The following is a 21,101-nucleotide window of genomic DNA, read 5'->3' on the forward strand; positions in this document are numbered from 1 at the left end:
GCAGGCTCAGCTATGCCTCTGCCATCCTCATAGGTGACTGTCTAACTCTGCGCAACACCCTCCAACAAGTAAATCTACAACTTAAACTATCCTCACCATAGCAAGGTTCTCCTAATCACTAGCCTGACTAGCATGGCCACTGATATCTTTCTAACCCACTATGGGCACAGAAAACAAATTACTCTCCTTTTCACACCAGCCTTTTAAGAATTTGAAGGCTTCTGCTCTTGATTCTGCTATTCTTCTATTACCTATGAAATACCAATTATTTCACTCAAGACTGAATGAGAAGTGGAAAAAGACTAGCAGGCAGTTGCAGTTGTAAAAATGTATTACAACTTTGAATTTAACAGTGGTTGTGCTTCTACTGTGAACATTCATTGTTTTCTCTTTGGTGCTAGATGAATTTGCACATTTTGGCTACATTCAAAAGTATCAATGAAGCCATTGAAACAATGCAGTATTAAATTCTTGATATGTACGCATTTTATTTTTAGAAAAAAGAGATGAAGAATTTTATGCATCTTCAAGTTAAATCCTCTCTTGTTCCTTCACATTCATTTCCATCTTTTATGTGCACATGCAGTGCATTTGGAGACTCAGCTTTGAATTAAAAGCGTGACCAACTTGTCTGATCTCCCAAGGCCAAAGAGTTTTCATCTTTGCTATTCAGTGGCCCCATTTAAGGGACAGCAGACTTGCCCTCTTGCTCACTGGAACAGCATACTGGTAGGGCAATTGAAAATATCATGTCACCCAAATGTGAAAGAATGTTTGCTGGAATGGGGAATGGAAAAAACTGTAGGAGCAAAAGTCAAGCCCTGGACCAATATGAAATCAGAGCAAAACCAAAGCAGTGGGTTACCTGTTCCATTTCCATCTAATCCCTGCAAATAAGGGAAACTGTCCACTTCCCAGGGTGAACTGGCTGCAGTCAGATATGCTGTCAGATCACTGTAGCTAGTGTTCTCTGGCAATTTCACAGATCTTCTCTGAAAGTGAACTTGTGGCTGAGTCCGTGCACCTAAAAATATTAAAAGTGACTTTATATCCAGGGTGGGCAGAATATTTAGGTGTTAATATTCATGGAAGCAATTTTACATTTTTTCATTATAAAATGCAGTAGCTTGAGAAGAACAAAGACATCAGCAGGCAATTATGAAAGACGGAAAAACAGTATTTTTACATTTATTTTGCAGTTGCCATTATTTCTCCCCAAGTATTCCAGAGCAAAACTGTGGAGGCACCTACTGTCAGAAGCTTTTCTGGCTATGTTGCTTCTCCTTCACTTCCATTACATTCCTCTTTTAATTAGTCTAACTGAAACTAAAACTAAGTTCAGAGGTAGGGTATGCAAAAACTTAGGAAAACATCCAGTTCACCATATTTGTTCAAATTTTGTTTTCCCTGAAACAGCAAGATAAATGTAGTTTATACTTTTGAAAATTATTTTCTAAGAGACAGTTCCACCTGTAGTCTCAATTAAGTTATGTAACTTCTGTATTTAGATTTTGCAAAGCTTTGGCCATAAAAACTAACTCTAGAACTGAGACCAGTCACTATTGAAATCACTGGACAAAAAGATTCACTTGATAAACCTTGGGTGAAAAGATTTTCTATATTTTCCCATGCAAAAAACTTATCTAAATAGAACCAGATTACTTGGCATGTAGGAGTTCTCTTTTCCTCTGTCTTGTACAGTGTTAGCGTTTCTTCCAAGCTCACTAGGTGTTAATTGAAGGATCTTTGCTGCAACGTGATTTTAAGACTGTTTCATGTACTATGGCATTTCATGTCTCATTTAAATCCCAGTTTATAAAGTCAATAGACTTTTTCAAAGGATACTCACCATTGATACTGTTTAGCAACACACAGCAAGACTCCATCTGAAAGTTTGTGTGCACATGCAAATTAATTTTTAAATCAAAAGCTGTTGTATTCTCCAGAGCTCATTTTGAATACACACAGAACACTTCCCACACAGCACAAAATCAAGAGGCAAGCATTTTTCTTTTTAATTCACATTGGACTATGTGCTTCAAAGATGTCAACTCAAAACCATTTTGCATCTTTGCCCCCATTAGTCTCTGGCAGCACTTTTAGGCTACATGTAGCTTCACTGTGAGAAAGAATAACGAGCCTGACTTGCTCCTAAGCTTTGTAACTGCCAGTATCATTAACCTAGAGAGTGGAATCTTTTCTTGCATAATTTTCCAGCAGGAGCTCTAGCTGTGAGAAAACAAAACTCAATAGAACAAAATGTTATATTGGTCAAGAAAAATGTCTGTGTACAGGAGTAAGCACTTCCAAAGAGCTGATTGCTGTTTAGCTATCATTTCTTTGGTAATTCATCAAGAAAAAGCTGTAAAATTGCTTTTATTTTTTAATTTCTGAAACACATATTTAACTATTTACAGTAGGCTCTCAAGACTGGCAGTATCCTTAAGTGTTTAATACAGTCATTAAACAATACCTGTATGAAATGGGAAGAAATCTCTCTTATATGATTTCTAGACATAAATGGAAAACTATATAAAAGATTAAGTAAATTGACTGCAACAAACTCAGGCAGGATTTATCTCCTGTGTGCTCTGTAATACGGAAGCAGTTTGCTGTACCTCAAGGACTGATGTGCTCAGGCACTTTGGAACCCCCTGACTGCACTGCTGAGTGGGCTCCTACAGCCCATGGGTATACATATCCACAGTAACAACACAGGAAAAAAAGCCCACAACAAAGAAACTGGCATTAGGATTATCACCAATAGTTGTATGTAAAATTGTCGGATTTTCCGCTGTCTAAATCTCTGGTTAAGATGCATTATTCAAGCTGCCAGGAACTGCTGTTTTATTTCTGAAGATACAAACTAAGCAAAAATTAGAAACCAACTTGTTGCATCTGTAATACAGTAGTTTATGGGTTTTCTATTAAAAAAAATTGATGGATTTTACCACTGAGAGAGCCATGAGCTGCCAAATTTTAACCAGATAAGGAAGACTCAGAAAGCCAATCTCAGTTCCTTCAATCCTACAAAGCAGTACAAAGCCTTCTTATGGCTGAGCCCCAAACCTGGCAGGAAACCTGCACAACAATGAACTAAGGTATAAGCTTTGAGGGTGAAGAAACTGCCTCCTCTGCGATAGTGCATACACAAACATTTAATAAATCAGTGCAGAGTAGTCCCTTCACACTCTAGAAAAACAAATTCCTCCATACTAATGTTCACTCAAAACCTGCTACTCACCCTGACTGCCCCTTCAGTTCCTCAGCTGAGTCTCCCACACCTGGCAAGAGACTCCAAAGGGGCAGAAGACTGGGTACTTCCAGAGAAAGGCTTGTACAAAGGGAAGAAGTGGGAGGAAGGGAAGCAGCTACCAAGGCTTTCACCTTCTGTCACCACCAATCCAATGCTCTTTACCAGAGGCCATAGCGGATTTTGGGGCGTATGTCTGGGGATAGATTTATTGAGGGAATTGAAGTGGTAGAAACTGGTACTGACCAGACTCTTCAGAGTATTTTTCCACAAGTCATCACTTATCACTGGGAGTGGGTTATTAGTATTGCTTCTATTACTGAAGATACCTAGTTTTTACTTATAAATTGCAGTTTTTACATCTAAAACCCAAGCACATTCAAGTGTAAAATGTGCATGTGAGCTTCTTCCACATGGTGTGTGCCATGAGGTAAAGACTGCTGAGCACTGACCCTGACTTCTTAAAACAGCCTCTTGTCAACACATCAGCCAGATTTCTATGCTGTCAGCTCTAGTTTGCCAGTACACCCCTTAGGATGTAACGTCAAGGAGTCCCTGTAAAGTACCTCTTGTCACACTGAATGTGTGACATGTGGCACCACACCAGCACCTGAGGTTTAATCTATGTGAAGTAACATCTGAAGTCTCACCAATTCATGCTCTGATTGCTCACAGGTCAGAGACAGATAGAGAGTCCCCATACAGCTTCCATTCACTGAACGCTGAAATTCCGCCCATCACTTGCTGGTACTAAATAACTTAAATGACCCAGTAGTTGGCAAGCCCCATCCCTCACAATTACTGACAGAGCACAGCAGTGGATTGTAATGCCATCATGAAAATGAAGCTGCCTGCATCAACTCAGACAAACTTCTCGACTGCATAATACATCACTTGCTTGATTAATTATTCAAATGCAATTGGTAACTTAGTGTACCAAGACAGGCCTTTCTTTCTCTTTGACTGGTGCTTCAAACACCAGTGCTCCCAGCCTGTTCCTCGTATAATGAGTTCTGGTTTGCTCTCATTCTTGCACTAAGGTAACTCCTGATCAGCTCTTTTGAAACAGTGCGAGGTTACTGGGAAGTAAATTAGAGAAATAATAGAGGAAAACTAGGTCACAAGAATTTTGGATCGAGACTAGAGAGGCTCCATTCAAATACTGGAACAATGTCTAGGCTGTCTTTCTTTTAAGTATCATCACAAGAGAAGTCCCAAGAAAAGAAATGCGGACTGGACCCATAAAATAGATTTTACTGGGCAAGACTACAAGTTCAAATCCCAATCCTTAGCACACTCCAGGTACCACCTTCTTCCTTTATCCTTTTTTTCTGCTATCCCAGTAGAAGCAGTAACATTATTCTAACTTACATATATTGTTAACACACTGGATAATTCACTGAAGGAAAGATTATGTTGAAAATATTTATAAGTCACACTCAACTGTTAAAATGTCCCTCTAGTCCTCCAGAAACTCCCATTTTTTTGAAGGAAGATGTGAACATGAAAATACTGTTCTTTTTCAGTTAATTGCATAATATTAGCACATTTGCATAAGAATAAGAGTATTTAATACAGCATGATAGTGGAATACTATTGGTAAACAATGTTTCATGTCTTGCCTAATGGAATCCCTTGTGTTTTAACACAGTTCACCGTCCATCTAATTTACCCCTTAGACAATGTCCAGCTCTCAAACTGCAGAATATACGTAGAGCAGCTTTCTCCAGCTCCTTCTGAGCATTCTATCAGCTACCTAATTTGTTTAATGCATTTTCAGCTCTAGTCATATCTAGTGCTATCATTAATGAAAAGCCTATTGTGTCTGGATGGCTTCTAACTAAAAAAATATGTCAGGAAGGCATAATTGCATTATATTCTCTCAGATAGAACAAGGTTATCTTGGAATACTGTTGAGGGCACTATTCCCTTGTTTAACTATCCAGTAGAGTTAAAAATGATGGCAAGCTTAAGACTTATTGTGAATAAGACACCATTTATGCACAATTAAGAATGCCCACAGGAAGGATACACCCTTGTTCTGGTTCAAAGTATCTTTAAAAACCCCTGTTCTTTTATTAACAGACTTACCTCAGCCAGCACATCAATTGGAGTAATTTACATCAGACCCCTAAGCCAGATGAACGTTTTATTCTTCACTGTGCAGTTCAGAACTGTTCCTCTGACTGATACTGCACTTTATTATTACTTTAACATCTGTGTTTGGCCTTATGAAAAGGTTATTCAAACTTTATTTTTCTAATACAGTGGGCTTCAATGTGTAGGACTTAGGTTTGCAGCCAGTCTGACAAGGGGTCCACAGGAAAAGCAAGTTTATACAGTGTATACAACAATGCAGATACAAGAAATTTTCAGTTTTTCTATGCCATAAACATCTAAGTCATTCACACTAAGAAGCAAGAAACAAAATAAAACCAGAGGCAAATCTCAGACATTAAGAACACCAGAATATGTTTACTTCAAGGATGGTTAAATGAGGCTAGATGAAAAAACATCCAACAGATAGCGTAAGAAATTTAATCTCTAGCTCTCAAATGGCACACTAAAGTCCAAACTCATTTATTACCATGTAACTTGAATTCCCTAGTCACAGCAGTTAGGGATGAATTCAGCTATTAATTTGGTAAAACAATCCCACAGAGAAGCATTCCTCAGAGAACTCAGAACTCCCCACAGAATACCAGTCTCACTCACAGGACAGATTTCAAAAAGCACTGGGTTGTCATGCTTTTTCTTTAGTGTCCCTCAAATTTCAATTCCTGTTCCCCAAAGCCAGCATACCTTGAAATCCTGAGACTATCTGGACTACATCATCATAGACCATCAGAGTAGCTGAGCGTTCAGGAAGAAGGCCGAGGCTCAGTGAAGAAAACACTGTGGGAGAGAAGTGGTTTAAGTGGGATATATTTAAATTCTTATAAACATAATCCAACAACAACAGTGCTTATTTTCTTCACTTTTTTGCAAAAGCAGGCCACCCAAATGATTAAAATCATATTGTATACATGACAGAAACCACATGCATTTTCTGAACCAAACAGTTAAATTGCCAGAGTAACTACTGAACTAAACAAAATGTTCTATGCTTTGAGTCCTGCACGTCATGCATGATAGCTCAAAGCACTGAAGAGTGCAGTGTAAAGCAGGGCTTCATGCTTTATATGAAGCAATTCCCAGTTCCATAGAAAGACAAGAAATACATAATGAGAACTGAAATGCTAACTCATTCTGGCTGAGTTATTTTTCTGTGCAACAGTTCTACTTCTTACCTCAGGAAGATTTTAATGAAATGTAAGTTTTAAGAACTTTGAGATGCTTACATAAGTTATACAGAAAGGCAAAGTATGATGAATTAGTCTGAATAATTTGCTTTAAAATGCAGCATGTACTTACTGAGTCACCACCTACACCAGGGAAGTGCTATTTATAGCAGAACTACTGTCATCCTACCAGTGGTGTGAAAGGGGATGGAAAAATGGTATTTGCTGCAAAAAGTCTACCTGCAAGGACCTCCCTTCCCACTGGGTACTGACACTCCTTGCAGAGAGCTGTGTCAGTGTGCACACACATCTCTGCAGATTGAAAAACAGGATATAATTTCATGCCAAGTTCTTCAGACCCAGAAGACCCAAAATATGGAAGGAATTATCCACCAAGCCCACCTACCACTGCCTGCAGTACACCTGTGGCTTTCAAAGATAGAAGGAGAAGACTAATGTAGACTAGATATTTTTGGTAACTGAGCAGCATCCCATACCTGGAGAACACTCATCCTAGTCTGAAGTAAATGCAAGCTGAAGGCATTCCCAGAAACAGTCAACAGAAGAACAACACAAACTCTTCTGATTTTCTGGAATTTTATGAATTTCCCCATAATTACTACAGATTACTTAATCCAAGTAATTGGGTTATTAATCCAAATAAATAGTAAGAGACCATATGCATGTTGGCTACCAACAGGGAGACTACACTATTTCTGCTTTAAAAAATATATTCTCCTTCTAAAGACTGGAAATTTTAGAGTTTGGCAGAAGTACGGGAGAAAGGAGTAAAAATTACAAGAAACACACTGAAAACAACTACCATCTAAAAGTTGGTCTTAATGATTTATATATATAAACATTGAAATATAAAAACATAAATTAAATATCATGCTATTGCAAGTACAGCTGGGCATTTTTTCTTTCCAATGCCCAGCATGAGAAACAGATGTACACATTAAGCAACCTAAGTAAGAAAGCCTAGTGCAAGTAGCACTAAGGCCACACAATTACAAAATTTGTCAGTACTCCAATAACTTAATTTGTATGAAGAAAGCTAATATAATTTAGACACCCTGGGGAGCTCAATACAATCAGCCATGCCAACATCTTCCATATATGCCAGACTATAACGAATATATAACCTCTAAACTTCCCTTGGGCTTTTCTGCACAATCTTTTCTCAGCATGACAAAGACAGAAAGACACAGCTTTTAAGGCCAGAAGGATGACAGTGATGATCCAGCCTTATTCCTGTATAACTAAAGCCTTCCCTGAATTAATTATTGCTGCAGATTCAATAGCCGTACCAAGACTTGAAAACATGTTGTAAAAGAACTCCAGTTTTATTTCACAGGTGTCCAGTGGTAAAGTAAGGGACCACTACATGAATGTTCTAATAAATAATTATGAAGGCATCTAAACTATGTGCCTCTTTACCCATCAAAATTTATAGAGGTTCGATTTCCAGCCATTTGATCTTCTTTTTATACAGGCCTGCCAGACCGAAGAATTCTCTCTTACCCGTTTCCTGTTCTCTATGAGGGTATTGATGGACTATGATCAAATTACCCCATGAACATTTGTGCTAGTGAACAAAATAAATTAAGCACTTCCAAGTCTTTCCCTGTAAACTGTATTTTCCAATCTTTTAATCACCCCTGATAAAAATCCACAGTTTTAAACATTCTTCTTGAAGCGTAGATCCAGAGCTGGACACACATTTCCCTGAATGGCTATGCCAAAGACAAGTCTGAAATGCTATACTCTGCTTTCCCAGTTTTTAACCTTATTTTACAGGCAAATGATTCCAGATGAGTTCTCCTCTCCCAGAAATACCATAAGCATCATCCTCTGCTCCTAAAACTGTATTTTATCACAGTGAATACCATAGTCTGCTTTGACTGACTGTCCTGGTTTCAGCAGGATGCAGATATTTCGTTCTCTGTGGCTGGTACAGTGCAGTGTTTTGGATTCAGGATGCCAATAACATCAACAACACACTGAGGGTGTGGGTGCTCCTGAGTAGTGCTTACCCTAAGTCAAGAACTTTGCCGTTTTCCATGCTTTGTCAGTGAGAAGCTGCAGAAGAAGCTGGGAGGGAGCACAGCCAGGACAGCTGACCCGGACTAGCCAAAAGGAAATTTCATACCATAGAATGTCATGGCCAGTATATAAATGGGGGGGAGTTGTCTGGCAGGGGTTAACTGCTGCTCAGGGATGGGCTGGGCAATTGCATTGTGCTTCGCTTGTTTTAACTTGGTTTTACTCCCCACTCTCTTTTTGTTAAGTCTCATTCTTCTTCTTAAATTTTACTTCATTTCAATTATTAAACTGTTCTTAACCCACAGGTTTTACCTTTTTATGATCCTTTTCCCCAGCCCATGGAGGCTGGGGGGAGGAAGCAAATGGGTGGTACTTAGTTGACAACTAGAGTTAAACCATGACACTGCCTCTACCAATGAAGTCTGAACTGTGCTGTCTCAGCAACTCCCTCTCTTCATTGCACAGACTGCTCCAAAAGAGGTGTCCTTTTAAAAAAGGATTACCAGTTACAAATGTTTCCTTCCAAATTTTTTACAAAGAAAAATCTAAGCATAGTTAAGAGCAACTGATGAACACGTCTTCCATTGTGAGCACTTCAACAACTCAAGTGACGTTAAATTAATGAACTATTAATAAGTGGAGTCATGGCTCTGCTGATAAATATTTAAATGGAAGAAGAGATCTTAAATCTTTTCTCCCTACCATTTATCACTACGTAAATAAATAATCCTCCTGCTTAAGCAGTAAAGAGCTAGTAATTGTTTTTGTTAATATAAGAAAAATTAATTTCTGCTCTCCTTGAAGCTACAACAATATCACAAGTTCAGTGGCTGCACAGCTTTTCAGCATAACACTATTACTAATGCATATTGCCTGTGATGGAGGAATCCTGATCCTTTGGCAAAGTTCTGCTACAGCACTTTAAATATTACCATCCTTTAGCTTTCAAACCTACTCCCTACTCATGGTTATCATTTTCCTATTTGAGGTAAAATGGCCACAGTTCATTTACCACAGCACACAGGATGGCACAACAGCTTCAACACCGCCCTGGAGGAATCCTTCTCAGAGTGGGGGACCTGCTCTGTGGGGGACAGCTCCTAGCACTGTTAACAAGCATTTTGGGAAATGAGGATCCAACTGCATGGCCGTGCCCAGACTGCACACTGCAGAACAAAGATTGAGATATTCTACCTGTTCCCCATCATTCAAACCAGCTTAAAAATAACAACAAAACAACTTGCACATTTTTCCAAAGTTCTATAATGTGCTAGTTAAAAGCATGATAGCCATCTAAATACAGGGCATTTAAATACAAACAGTTCTTAGAAAGTTTTTTAAAGACTATAGGCATCTTAGTCCATACAAAACATAAAAGCCTAAGTATCTTAACTTTTATATCATGTATCTTTTCAGGACTAATTCAAAGAACCACCCTATTAAATCTACATCAGGCATATCGAGTTCTAACTTGTTGTTTCTTTAATCAAAGAAAGGAATAGGTTCAAGGTACAGAAAGCAAAATAAAGAATTCTACTTCCAATTAAATCAATGGCAAACTATCTACCAGTTTCAGTGGGGGAGGATCAGAGGTGAAATTAATCTACTTTCTGAGCTAAGCTCACATTTCAGTCATGGAAAGAAAGATTTTGTGGAACCTATACAATTACTGCTCTTTAAACTTCAATGATTAACTAAAACAGAAATGCCCTGTTTCATTCCTTTCCCTCAAAACTCAGTATTTCAGCAATACAACAAGCAAAAAATTAACCAAACAAACTCCAGGCTATGGAACAGTACATCTCATTCAAAAAACCTAGGGTATGAGTCAGAAAGAGACACAAGGTTGCATACTTCAATCATTTAAAAGCACATGAAGTATGCTGAGAAAGCTGCACATTATCTTATTTAAAGAGAAGAAAACCCACAGAAATTTCTAAACAGAGTCACAGAACAATTATGGCTGGAAGGAACCTCTGGATGTCACCTCTTCCAGCAAGCAGAGGTTCTCCAGTTGAGTTCTGAATGTCTTTAAAGGCAGAGATTTCACAACCTTTCTGCATGACCTATTCCAATTTTGCTGCTGCTGTAATGAATTGTTGCCTTTTACATATTTTAAACTCTCCTGTCTGCAATTCTTTTCAGTTGCTTCTTATTATTTCACTACACCCAAAAGAGCTTGACTTAGTCTTTCCTGTAGCTCCATTAAGGAGATGAAAAACATGGCGAAATACAGTTCAGAAAATGTGGAAGAAGTCACTCTTATCTTATCTGAAGCAAGTGAAAGCAGATAAGTAAACAGCACATTGAAATGCCTAAAGCATAATTCTGGGTTTGAAGAGATTCACGTTCCTTTCCCCTTCTGAAAACACATTTTCTACTTGACCTTGCAGCAAGTCACGCAGTCCTTCTGGCTATGTTGGTATTAATAAATAAAATGGAGCCAAGGCATGGAATTCAACACTGCCCTGGGAACATATACACTATTTAAATATTAGCGCACTTAAAACGTCACTTGGCTTTGGTCCAGGCTAATTATCAAACCTGAGGTGTGTGTTATTTAGGTGTGATTTGTGTATAATACCTGGGATCATTACCAAATTACATGGACCCTAATTGTACCTGAGGATTACAAGAAAGGCAGATGAAATTTGGCATGTGATCCTCATATAGATGTTACATCTCAAGGTTTGAAAGCCACCCTCAATCTGCCCTTTTCAGCAATACAGAAATAGGGTTCACGACTCAATTTTTCTTCTCATATAACTAATGTAAGGTTCTGAGGCATTCTGATAAAAAATAATATGCAACTATTATTGTTATATTTGTTTGCCTGTGGCAGAAGCAAAACCATGCCAATTAAGTTAGTAAAAATCTTTACACTTGGATAACATAACTGCAGATTAAAACTGTTCTATTGACATGGCTAAGAACTAAAAGACCAGGACCTTTATTGTACACTACAATGGTGCAACAGTTGTTGCTACACCTTAGAAGAGAAGCAAGAGTACATCACAGCTGCTGAAACAAGGTTCTTGGAAACCTTGGGAGTCCCCATAAAGAAAAATATCTGGAACAGATTTCTATTTTCTATGGAGCTGTAGGAGCACCAACAGTTGTTTGAAAACTGATGTAGCACTGTATGAAGGACCTCCAGGAGAGTGAATCTCTGCTCAGCCTTGATGCTGCAGTTTAACTGAGGAATAAATGTTACTATTTTTGAAATGTGCAGATGCTTCTCCTCCCACCCAGGATATCAAGCACTGAAACACGTAATACAAAACTGTGTAGCTTCCTTTAGATGCAATATCTTACCTCAGAACAAAAATAAAGATCTCTTACCAGGCAATCTTACAGGTTTCCATGGTGCAGAATTTGGCACATATGCATGTTTACTAGCAGTCACTATCAGCTGATTGCCCAACTTATACTGAAACTTGAGGAAGGCAGTGCCATCTGCTCCTGAGGTTCCAGATGCAATGGAGATCTGGTTGGTAAAAATCTCAATGAAGGCTTCAGTTACTGGCTGATGGGTGCTGGCATCGCTTACATGGACCTTCAGCGTTACTTCTGTAATGACAAACAACCACAGCGATTATTGTCTGAAAAGCTTCTGTGGGAGGCAGCAGTTAGAACATGCTGACACACCAGTGTCCGAAGACACCAGCTCTGACATTTTGGCGCCACATACGACTTTTTATAATGGCCTGAAGTTCTCCATCTCAGGCAGTCACTCTTCAGAGACACTGCAGATTCTGCTACAAGCCAGATCAGGTCCTGAATTATTGCCTGACAGCTAACTTCAACTGTGGAGGCATCTGTCTTCCACCTGTGACCCACATGCAGCTGGGCAGCACATCTCCAGAGCAGTCAACGCTCCCTTTGAGGGGCAACGTGTCAATCACAGAGTACTGTTGTACTATGGCAATTCTAAACGTGTGCTATCCAACATCCTGTGTTAGTCATGCAAGCAGGGCATGGAAACTCTCTGTAAGGTTCTTGCTGTGCCTCTGCTCCAGCCAGCCTCCTCCAGCAGCAGTGGGGAGAAGAAATGGCTGCAAGTGGGATATGCTCCTCACTCCTTCCCAAAGCAATTCTCTCTGTGCAGGAACAGAATGGATCAAATCTGCTGTGATGGAAGCCCAGGAAGAAATAGAGTAATAGGGCAATAAAGTAGGCTGTGCTGCAGTTGGGTATTTTCAGCTCTGGTGGGAGAAATTACCCCAGCTAGCACAGGACCTCCTGGTGGTGTCTAACCAAGGTGGAGAATTCCCACAGGATCATGTCCATGTCCTCAAAGCACAGGACAACCAGGTGGGATGCAGAGTGCTAGCAGTAACAGCAGCAGCTGTGACATTACTGTATGATCTGTTCCCACGTCCTACTGGTGAGAAGCAAAGAAGCGATGGTTAAAGCAGTCAGGAGAATCATACATCCTGCAGATATGCAGTCTGAAGCCAACACAATAGACTACATTTTTCTTGAGTAATTTGCCATTTTTCCAGAAACTAATTTACTAGTTTAAATGGTTCCAGATGTACAATATTTGTCCTCTCTGAGCACTCTTATGACTAAACCATGCATATTGTGTCACCAGGCATTTGTTACATAAAATGGAGTGGCTTGTGCAAGACAGTCCCTCTAGAAGGCATTCTTATGATTCTATGATAGTTTTTTGTGTCTACAAAAGTTCAACTGCCTCATGCTCTAAAGCAGCAGCTGTTGCCTTTGTGCAATAACCATGACTTAAATGCAGTTTTGTGTTGAAAAGACCCAGCAATGATCTACTGCTTCCACCACATTATTCCTTGGGCTCTTTTCACTTACAGTTGTCTCTTTCTTAAATGAACACCTCCTCTCCCTCTTTTCTCTCCAGCTCTCCCCTTTCCCTCATTCCCATCATAATGTCTGGGAATTCTGCTGTTCTTGCATGAAGTTCCCTATCTCAGTTTCTCTATTCCCTAAGGTAGTAGATGGTATTTTGCAAACTCCCTTTTTGTGTCAGGAGACTTCAGCCTCTCACAAGCATGATCCTCTCACTCCACATGCAAATATCTTTGCATGTGATGCCCACAAAAGAGAGCATGACCTCCTGCTCACATATAGTCAAAAACATTACACTGATTTCTACAGAACAATACTGGTGGCAGAGTTCTACAGTTCATCTACTAATTCCTTATAAGAATTTATTTTGGTGTAAGCACTGAGCCAGCAAGACATGACACCAAGAAGAAAACACAGAACTTAACAAAATCTTTGTGGCGAGTTTCAATAGTGAAATGACACAACTGAGTATGTGGAGAAAAACACTGTAACAACCTAAAAGTTTAAAAGGACATGAGGACCTAATACAAAAGTATCAGCACATATGTCCTAAGGGCATTTCAGCCAGAAAGATCAATTTGCTCAATCAATGTGCCCTTTCATAAGCAGAGACCTTCTCTCTGAATTCTACAGTACTGAAAATATCAATATCAAGCAGCCCTGAACAAAAACTCCGTTAGAGAAATTCATCATCATTGCAGCCACTGCTTTAAACTTGGCAATGGAGGATGCCAATTTAGACGGGATCAGCATGAAATATATTCTAGCTATTAAAGATTTTGGACTTCTTCCCAGTTTTGCATTTAGTAGTCAAAGGAAGCAATGTACATTGAAAAGCAGTGTCCACATACTCTGGTGCCCAGTACAGAGGTTGCTCCTTAGAAACTGTGCCCTGACCACCAAGAAACTTGTGAAATCTTGTGTATGTGAAAGGCAGCCACATTAATCAATGAAGGAAAAGATACATATTCATGTATTTACAAACATAAGGACAACAAACAGTGTAAGTTTTAATTTTCAAATCAGAGGGATATGCTTAGATTCAAAGCCAGATAGCTGTGCTCTTAGCACTTCCCACTTTGAATTTTCTACTAAAGAATGCAAAAATAGATGAAGTTAAGAATAATGGGTGATGCATTAAAGAAAAAGCAAGAGAACAGTACAAGCTGAACACTGCTGTTAGTAATTTCAGTAACATGGAAGTTTAGCCTTTTCTAAAAAAAAACACAGAAAAGGAGGAACACCAAGGAGCTCTGAAATATTAAATACTAATTAAGGAAGAGGGAAAGAAAACAAAGGAAGTATTGTATAAATTTAATTCCTTATATACATACAAAATTCTAGAATAGAGACTACTACTAAAATTGATCACGAGAGAAAAACAGTAAAATTTTCCTGTATACATAAATCCATCTTTCTCTTCCCAAATCAGAGAGCTAGTCATGGGTATCTCCAGTAGGAAATTTCTTTATCTCTCACTCCATAGCTATGTAAGGACTTCTGTCTGCATACTTCTTTCTCTCTTTCTGGCAGGGAAGGACAGGGGCTTCCAAAATCCTTCTAAACAGAAATGACAAAGGCAATTACCCAAGACAGAAGACTGATGTCCTGAAAGGCAGCAGACTGGAACTGCTGTTCCAAACCACACAGTCCCTAGATCAGACACTGTGCTTGTTTTCTCCTTCTTTTTGATACTTAACATGGTTTTTTCCTGGACAGACAGAGAAAACCCTAGCAGCCTGAACAATCCTAATTCTTTTTCAGGCGTTATCTTCCCTGAGAAACATGTGAAATGTATACAACTTGCTTAATTCAGGGCCTTCTCCCATGCGACAGCTCCTTTTTCTTAACTAATGCAGCAGTGAAGTCACAAACACTAAACCTACTTTATCACTGTAATTTCCACAGCAACGGAATGATTAAAAGCTTAAAACTGGAAAGAAATTGCAGAAGAAAACATCCTCTCAAATAGTGACGTCATGAAAAGAACCTATAGAAAAAGACAGTAAGTTTCAGAACTGCTAGGATATATTCAAGCACTTCTTGAGGATCAGAGGAACCGGAGAAGGGAAGTAAGGCAGCAGAATAAGGACCAAAGTGACCCAAGATCAGTCTGATCTCAAATTAATAAGGAGGTCTTAGATTGAAAGACTAGGTAAACTAGATGAAATAAATTAGAAGGTGTTTAGAAGACTTACTATTAACTAAGGAATAGAGTATTTAAAATGTCTGGCACATTTTTTAGTTGGAACTCTCAGCAAACAGTAGGTATAAAGCAGGTACGTTATTCTTGAGGTTTGCAGCCTACCACAGCAAGGAGCTCACACAAAATTAAAGACATGTGGACTCAGAGAAGAAACACAGCTGCAGATGAAGGCAGGGAACTGAAAGCACTGCAAAAGATGAACTACTAAAGGGAAACCTGCTTCATTCTCACACTATTGTATGTACAGCAGGAGTATTTGCTAAGTTCTGGAGGAGCTTTGGTCTGTGCTACTAGTGAGGTCCTGAAGGGAGGAACAGGACATAAAGGTGAAGAATGCTGATGTGTCCTCATTTAAGAGCAAAGTGGAGATGGCAAAGGTGACAGACCCTGAGCTGATGAACTCACCCAGGGCAGCTGTGGTCTCTCACTTCCCCAGACAAGCCAGCCACAGTCAGAGCCTGAGCCACAGCCCTGTCTGATGTACCTGGATCCTGACTGGTGTGGTGTGAACGTGTGACTTTCAGACCTCATCTGTCTGGCAAGTATTTCCTTGTTGGCTGGTAGCACTGGTGGGCACAGGTACAGAGCCAGAGTCACTTGCCTGCACCAGTAGTGTGTGTCCTGCCATTTTATTTGTACAGGAAAGATTCAAGTCCAAAGCAAGAACCACTTAGGATAACTGTCATTTCCAGAAGATAAACCATAGGCAAAACCATCTTTTCTAGATGGGCAAAAAGCCTGTGTCTGCCTGCCTAGAAGTTCAGGTAGGAATAGGCCACTCACAGATGTTAAATAGTGCAACCCTTCTGCTTCAGTAATCCCAAAAAAAAGTGAGAAAAGTGGGAAAAGAAGGTTAGTTGGAAAAGAGCAAATAAAACTAACAAATGCAGGTGTAAGTTCTACAAATAGATGAGGGCTGATGGATAGGTATGCTCGAGCAAGTCCAGTGTAAATCTGTTCTCTTATAATTACAGTCCTTTGTCTTCTTTTAAACAGTAAACCTCCTACTTGTTGTTCAAATGAGTGCAAACCAAAACTACTAGTTACTGTGAAAACAGCTGCTTAAGTGCAGCTCCCTCCCAGTTTTCTAGTACTAAATTTATTGTAAGCTATATAAAAAACTCCAGCATCTTCAAAGTTATAATTCGGGAAAGTGAAAAAAAGACCAAAAAATCCCTAAATGGTAGCACTCCAATCCAGAATCCCATCTGTCTTCTTAATCTGATTTTTGAGATTTTACTTAGTTTAAACTTTCTCTGAGCAATCCTTCCTGTGCCATCTGCTCTATGAACCCTGTTGCCCGCCTGAAATACAATCAACTTTAAGAAAACTATTTCTGCATTTGTAACCCCTTCTTATACTCACAACTGCTCTTTACTTTGCTGTGAACTCTCAGTTTGGGAATGGCTTCTTTTGGAACTGCTATCATCACTGCTTCTATAACTGAACTCTTGAAAAGCACTGCTTTTAGGTGGTTTGGGGCTTTGTTTGTTGTTTTTGTTTCTGTTTTTTTTTTTGTTCTTCTAAGTCAGTAATATAACACAGAAAATAAAATCCTTAGTGACCTGAGCAAAGGCAAACTGTCGGATCCCACATACTGGGATAAAATTATAATACATAAAAATTATGATACAGATTGGCAATCAAAGATCACAATCCTATTTAGATCCCAATCCTGCAATTTGGTTTCTGTGCACACACCCCTCTGTTAGGCAGACTCCCACTGACGTCTGCTGGACAGATGATCTCTTTTGGGAACAGGCTGACACAGGCAGCTGCTTTCACTTAGCTTTTCCTTTGTGGGTCCCTTATCCATGGACAATGTCAGGACATAACCAAAGAAAGAGATATTTAAATTATCTAGGTTTTGATTAGAAAAAGAAAACTTCCTGCTCATTTAAAAAATGCCATTATGAACTTTATGTAAAATTGTCTTCTGCTCTGATTGAGCTTACTGGCAACACGCCTGGCTTTGAATCCTATGTGCCAAATAGATAAGCCTTTCTGTCTCTTAACCTTTTGCCCATGTGTGAGGTCAATCCTCAGCCAAACAATAGGATTTTCATTTATCTAAAGGAAAACATTTTCCTAGAAAAAGGAGTGTTCCCCATGCTTTAGCCACAGATGCCAACTCTAGCATTTACATCTTTTATCTTTCTAATGTATTGCATCAAGAAGGCTCTACTGACAATCACACTTCAAAATAGCAGCAGACTAAGTTTGTATGAAGAAAAGGAAACATGTATGTAACACCCCTCCAGAAGCACATAGACTCTGATCTTCATTGATGCTGTCAGCTGAACCTAAGTTCTCAAGTAGCACCTCAAATACGTGTGCTTGAACAAGATTCACAGTGAAGATGATGACATCCTCTATTCAGAACTGGCTCTGGCCCTCATTACAGGAAAATCAATAGTGCTACACAACCTCTCCCTCTACCACAGATGACTCAGGTTTCAGCTGGGTAAGTGTCCACCAAAGATTTCCAGGGAACCCAACCATGGGAGCCCAGCAGAAGGTCTGCTCAGTGCCTGTTCAGCAGTTCTCCAAATGACATCAAGGCTGCTACAGTTCTTGGCTTCAAGAAAAACATTCCTTACTACACTGCTCAGAAAATCCAGTAAGAACTACAGAACACAGCTTGGTTCTCATATCTAGATTCAGGAAGTATTTAGAAAGCAGTAGGGTTCAGAGAAGAGACACACAAAAACCTAAGAGACAGAAGCAGCCTTAGGACTGGTCATCTGAAGAACATGACCTCCTCTTCTTGCAAGAGAAGGCTGGATCACTGTGTGTAACCATGAAACTGCAAAAGATCGAGTCAGCTGAGGATCTCTAGTCTTGCTAACAGAGACAGCAAACAGCTGTACACTGAACCTAAGCAAATTCAGGTGTCACTTCTTCACAACAAGAGAACAGCTTACTAGATAGCAGACTCACTCAGCCTGTGAGAAAAAAGTTGGGTTAATAGCTTTAATTTTAGTTTTAAGTGTCTAAATTAGGCTTACATTTAATGTTAAGAGTTAAGAGAATTAATGTTTGATTCTAGAACATTTATGAAGCCAGCCCAAGTGGTCGGTTGTGGCACTTCTTTTTATCATTTTATTTAGCAATCTGAATTTGCTAAACACTTTGTACTTCAGAGGTCAAGGGGATGACTATCAGTAGGGTCCTCCACACAGTGAGTACTTGAATTGTGATGACTAAAATTAGCCCCACACCTCAGAAGTCAAGAAGGAACCTTCTTCCTCAATTGCACAACTGATTATTTCTGAGTTTTTCTTTTATTCTTCTCTCTTGCTCTTCCTCAGAAACAGCAGAGTTCAAAGAGAACTGCACATTCCATTCTATTGGCTGACACAGAGAAGCCCCTACATGATGCCTGATCAGAGCATTCTGCTCACCTCATCTCTGCCGACAGTCAGGATGCAGGATTGGGGAGGAAGCTACACTCAGGTAGCACTTGAGGCCTTTTCACCTTTCGCTGCAGCTCAAGTTGATTCATCCGTATTTCTCATCTAACATTCCTTGTTAGTGCCTCAGGCATTGCTGGCACTGTGGCTTGTTCCCCTAGTGCACAAGAATTTAATTTCCAGGGGACTGAAATCATTTATCTTAACTAAAATAATTAGTTTTAATCCTCAATCTTCAAATAAAGCACAGTTGTCTGTGATATGAAGGTCAGACAGGTGCCCTACTTACCTCTTCAGGTTTAAAATCCATTAAACAAAGTGTTCATAAACTAAAATGATAAAAGCATTAATTTATCTCACTATGCATTATCTCCTAGGACTAATGCACACAATTTTTAGTAAAATGTCACAAAAAGAATTCTACTATATGAACTAGAGCAATTTATGCCACATACAATGAAAACCAGGCTACTATACAATCCCTGTATTCAAAGGGGAGGGAGGGGCAGTTACAGGATAATAAAATAAAGACATCAATCATGCAACAGTCCAACATGTAAAAGAAGATTTGCATATCCTGACCTGCTAGAGCCTAGAGCATTACCACCAAAATTAATTTCTTGGGAAAAAAGGTAGGAATTTGCTTTAATTAAAAAAAGTGGGAGCTATATGCATTATGCCCAGATGAGACTCCGATACCCTATTGTTAAGTGATTAAACAAGCATTTATAATTAACTCGAAACTCACACGGCTATGAAACTCATGAATAGCAATAGTTGCATTAACAGATCTGCCTTTGATCTCTACAGGAACTGTGCATGACACAAACTAATTTCATTTCCAAACCTTGTCTCTTAGACATGGAATTAAATAAAATACTGTCATGGAGCACAGATGGAAGTTGAGTTTCAAAGCTTTAGCTTGCCACACGCATAATGTATTCTTTACAAGACATGAAAAAGTAATCCCTCCTTAAACCCCTCTTTTTTTTTTTGTAATAGAGTCCTTTGAAACTCTGTTTGGGGATCAATATGGAATGAGAAGTTAATGCACTGATATTTTCCAGTTGCTCAGCATTAGAGCTCTCCACTGACTCAAGACCCCAGCTGATTTTGTGACATCAGCTCCGAGGATAACACCACACCGAGCTCAACCACTGGGGGCTTTAAGCAAACTTTATACCTACTGCACCATCAGTCTAGTTTAGGGGAGGGCAGAAAGGAAAAGCTTGGATTTGTTTAGCCACAAAGGCACGTGTTACATTTTCTCAACTTTATCCTAAGTCTATAAATAAAAGTATGCATCTGATGAAAGCAATTTAAAGCAGATGTATTTTATGTTTAAGCAATCCAATATATGTTCAATGGGGCAGTGAGGAGACAAGCACCTTTCTTTTTTCTTCCCATTTTCAAGCAGTTTTAATCTTAGATTTAATCTCTAATTTCCAAAGCCTGTTGTGAAAGCAAAGCTAGGTATCACTTTGGAAGAAGGTATTTTCACTTGGCTTGTCTGTTTTTAAACAAACCACTGTAACAACTCAAACAAACCCATCTCAAGGGCCTCTCTACATTTCCATTGCAGTCTGCAGTGCAAACTTCCACTTTCATCTCAGTAATCCACTGATGTAAGCTCATGCACATACAGAGGCAAACTATTGTGCTAAAATTTTATCTAGCCACTTGCACATTCCGTTTCTTGAAATAATTCAACAGTCGATTTATAATCGCTTCATTCCTTGAAGAAGTTATCCCCAGCTGGCAGACAGGAAAATTAAATTGTAGGTGAATCTACACATGGTAACCGTCTCATTCCTCCAACCCAGCCAGCCTGAGCAGAGAGCTCTGCTGAGGGATAAGGAGTGCATCACCACTGTTCAGCTACCCCACAGCAAAACCACCACCATCCCTTCCCTCCCCCTTTCTGTGGACTCTTGCTCCTTCTCTTGGGCTCCCCCACTTCTCCTTGGACCTGCTGCTGTGTTGGTTGCATTCACTAATCCAGCACTGCACCAGCCTAACAAACTGAGTGGCTCAATGCCAGTTTATCAGGCTGAACTGTTGAAGCAATGCAGCCCCAA

At 39.4% G+C, this 21,101-nt stretch overlaps 1 protein-coding gene across 2 annotated transcripts in view; it reads right to left on the reverse strand.

Annotated features, from left to right (window-relative positions):
* The window catches only part of FAM171A1 (family with sequence similarity 171 member A1), an 87,139-nt gene that overhangs the window by 25,418 nt on the left and 40,620 nt on the right, over nt 1-21,101 (reverse strand). Inside the window, exons 2-4 of one of the 2 annotated variants that reach the window (XM_005518773.3) lie at nt 11,923-12,150; nt 6,056-6,148; nt 866-1,024 (exon numbers count right to left, since the gene is read on the reverse strand). In XM_005518773.3, the coding sequence (XP_005518830.2) occupies nt 866-1,024; nt 6,056-6,148; nt 11,923-12,150 (480 nt within the window). The remainder of the gene's footprint in view (nt 1-865; nt 1,025-6,055; nt 6,149-11,922; nt 12,151-21,101) is intronic. The other variant, XM_088063352.1, reaches the window with a different exon arrangement.

Source organism: Pseudopodoces humilis, chromosome 1 (genome assembly GCF_049639895.1).
Source record: "Pseudopodoces humilis isolate 2021_Gansu_Grassland_sample_001 chromosome 1, ASM4963989v1, whole genome shotgun sequence".
Taxonomy (NCBI): Eukaryota; Metazoa; Chordata; class Aves; order Passeriformes; family Paridae; genus Pseudopodoces; species Pseudopodoces humilis.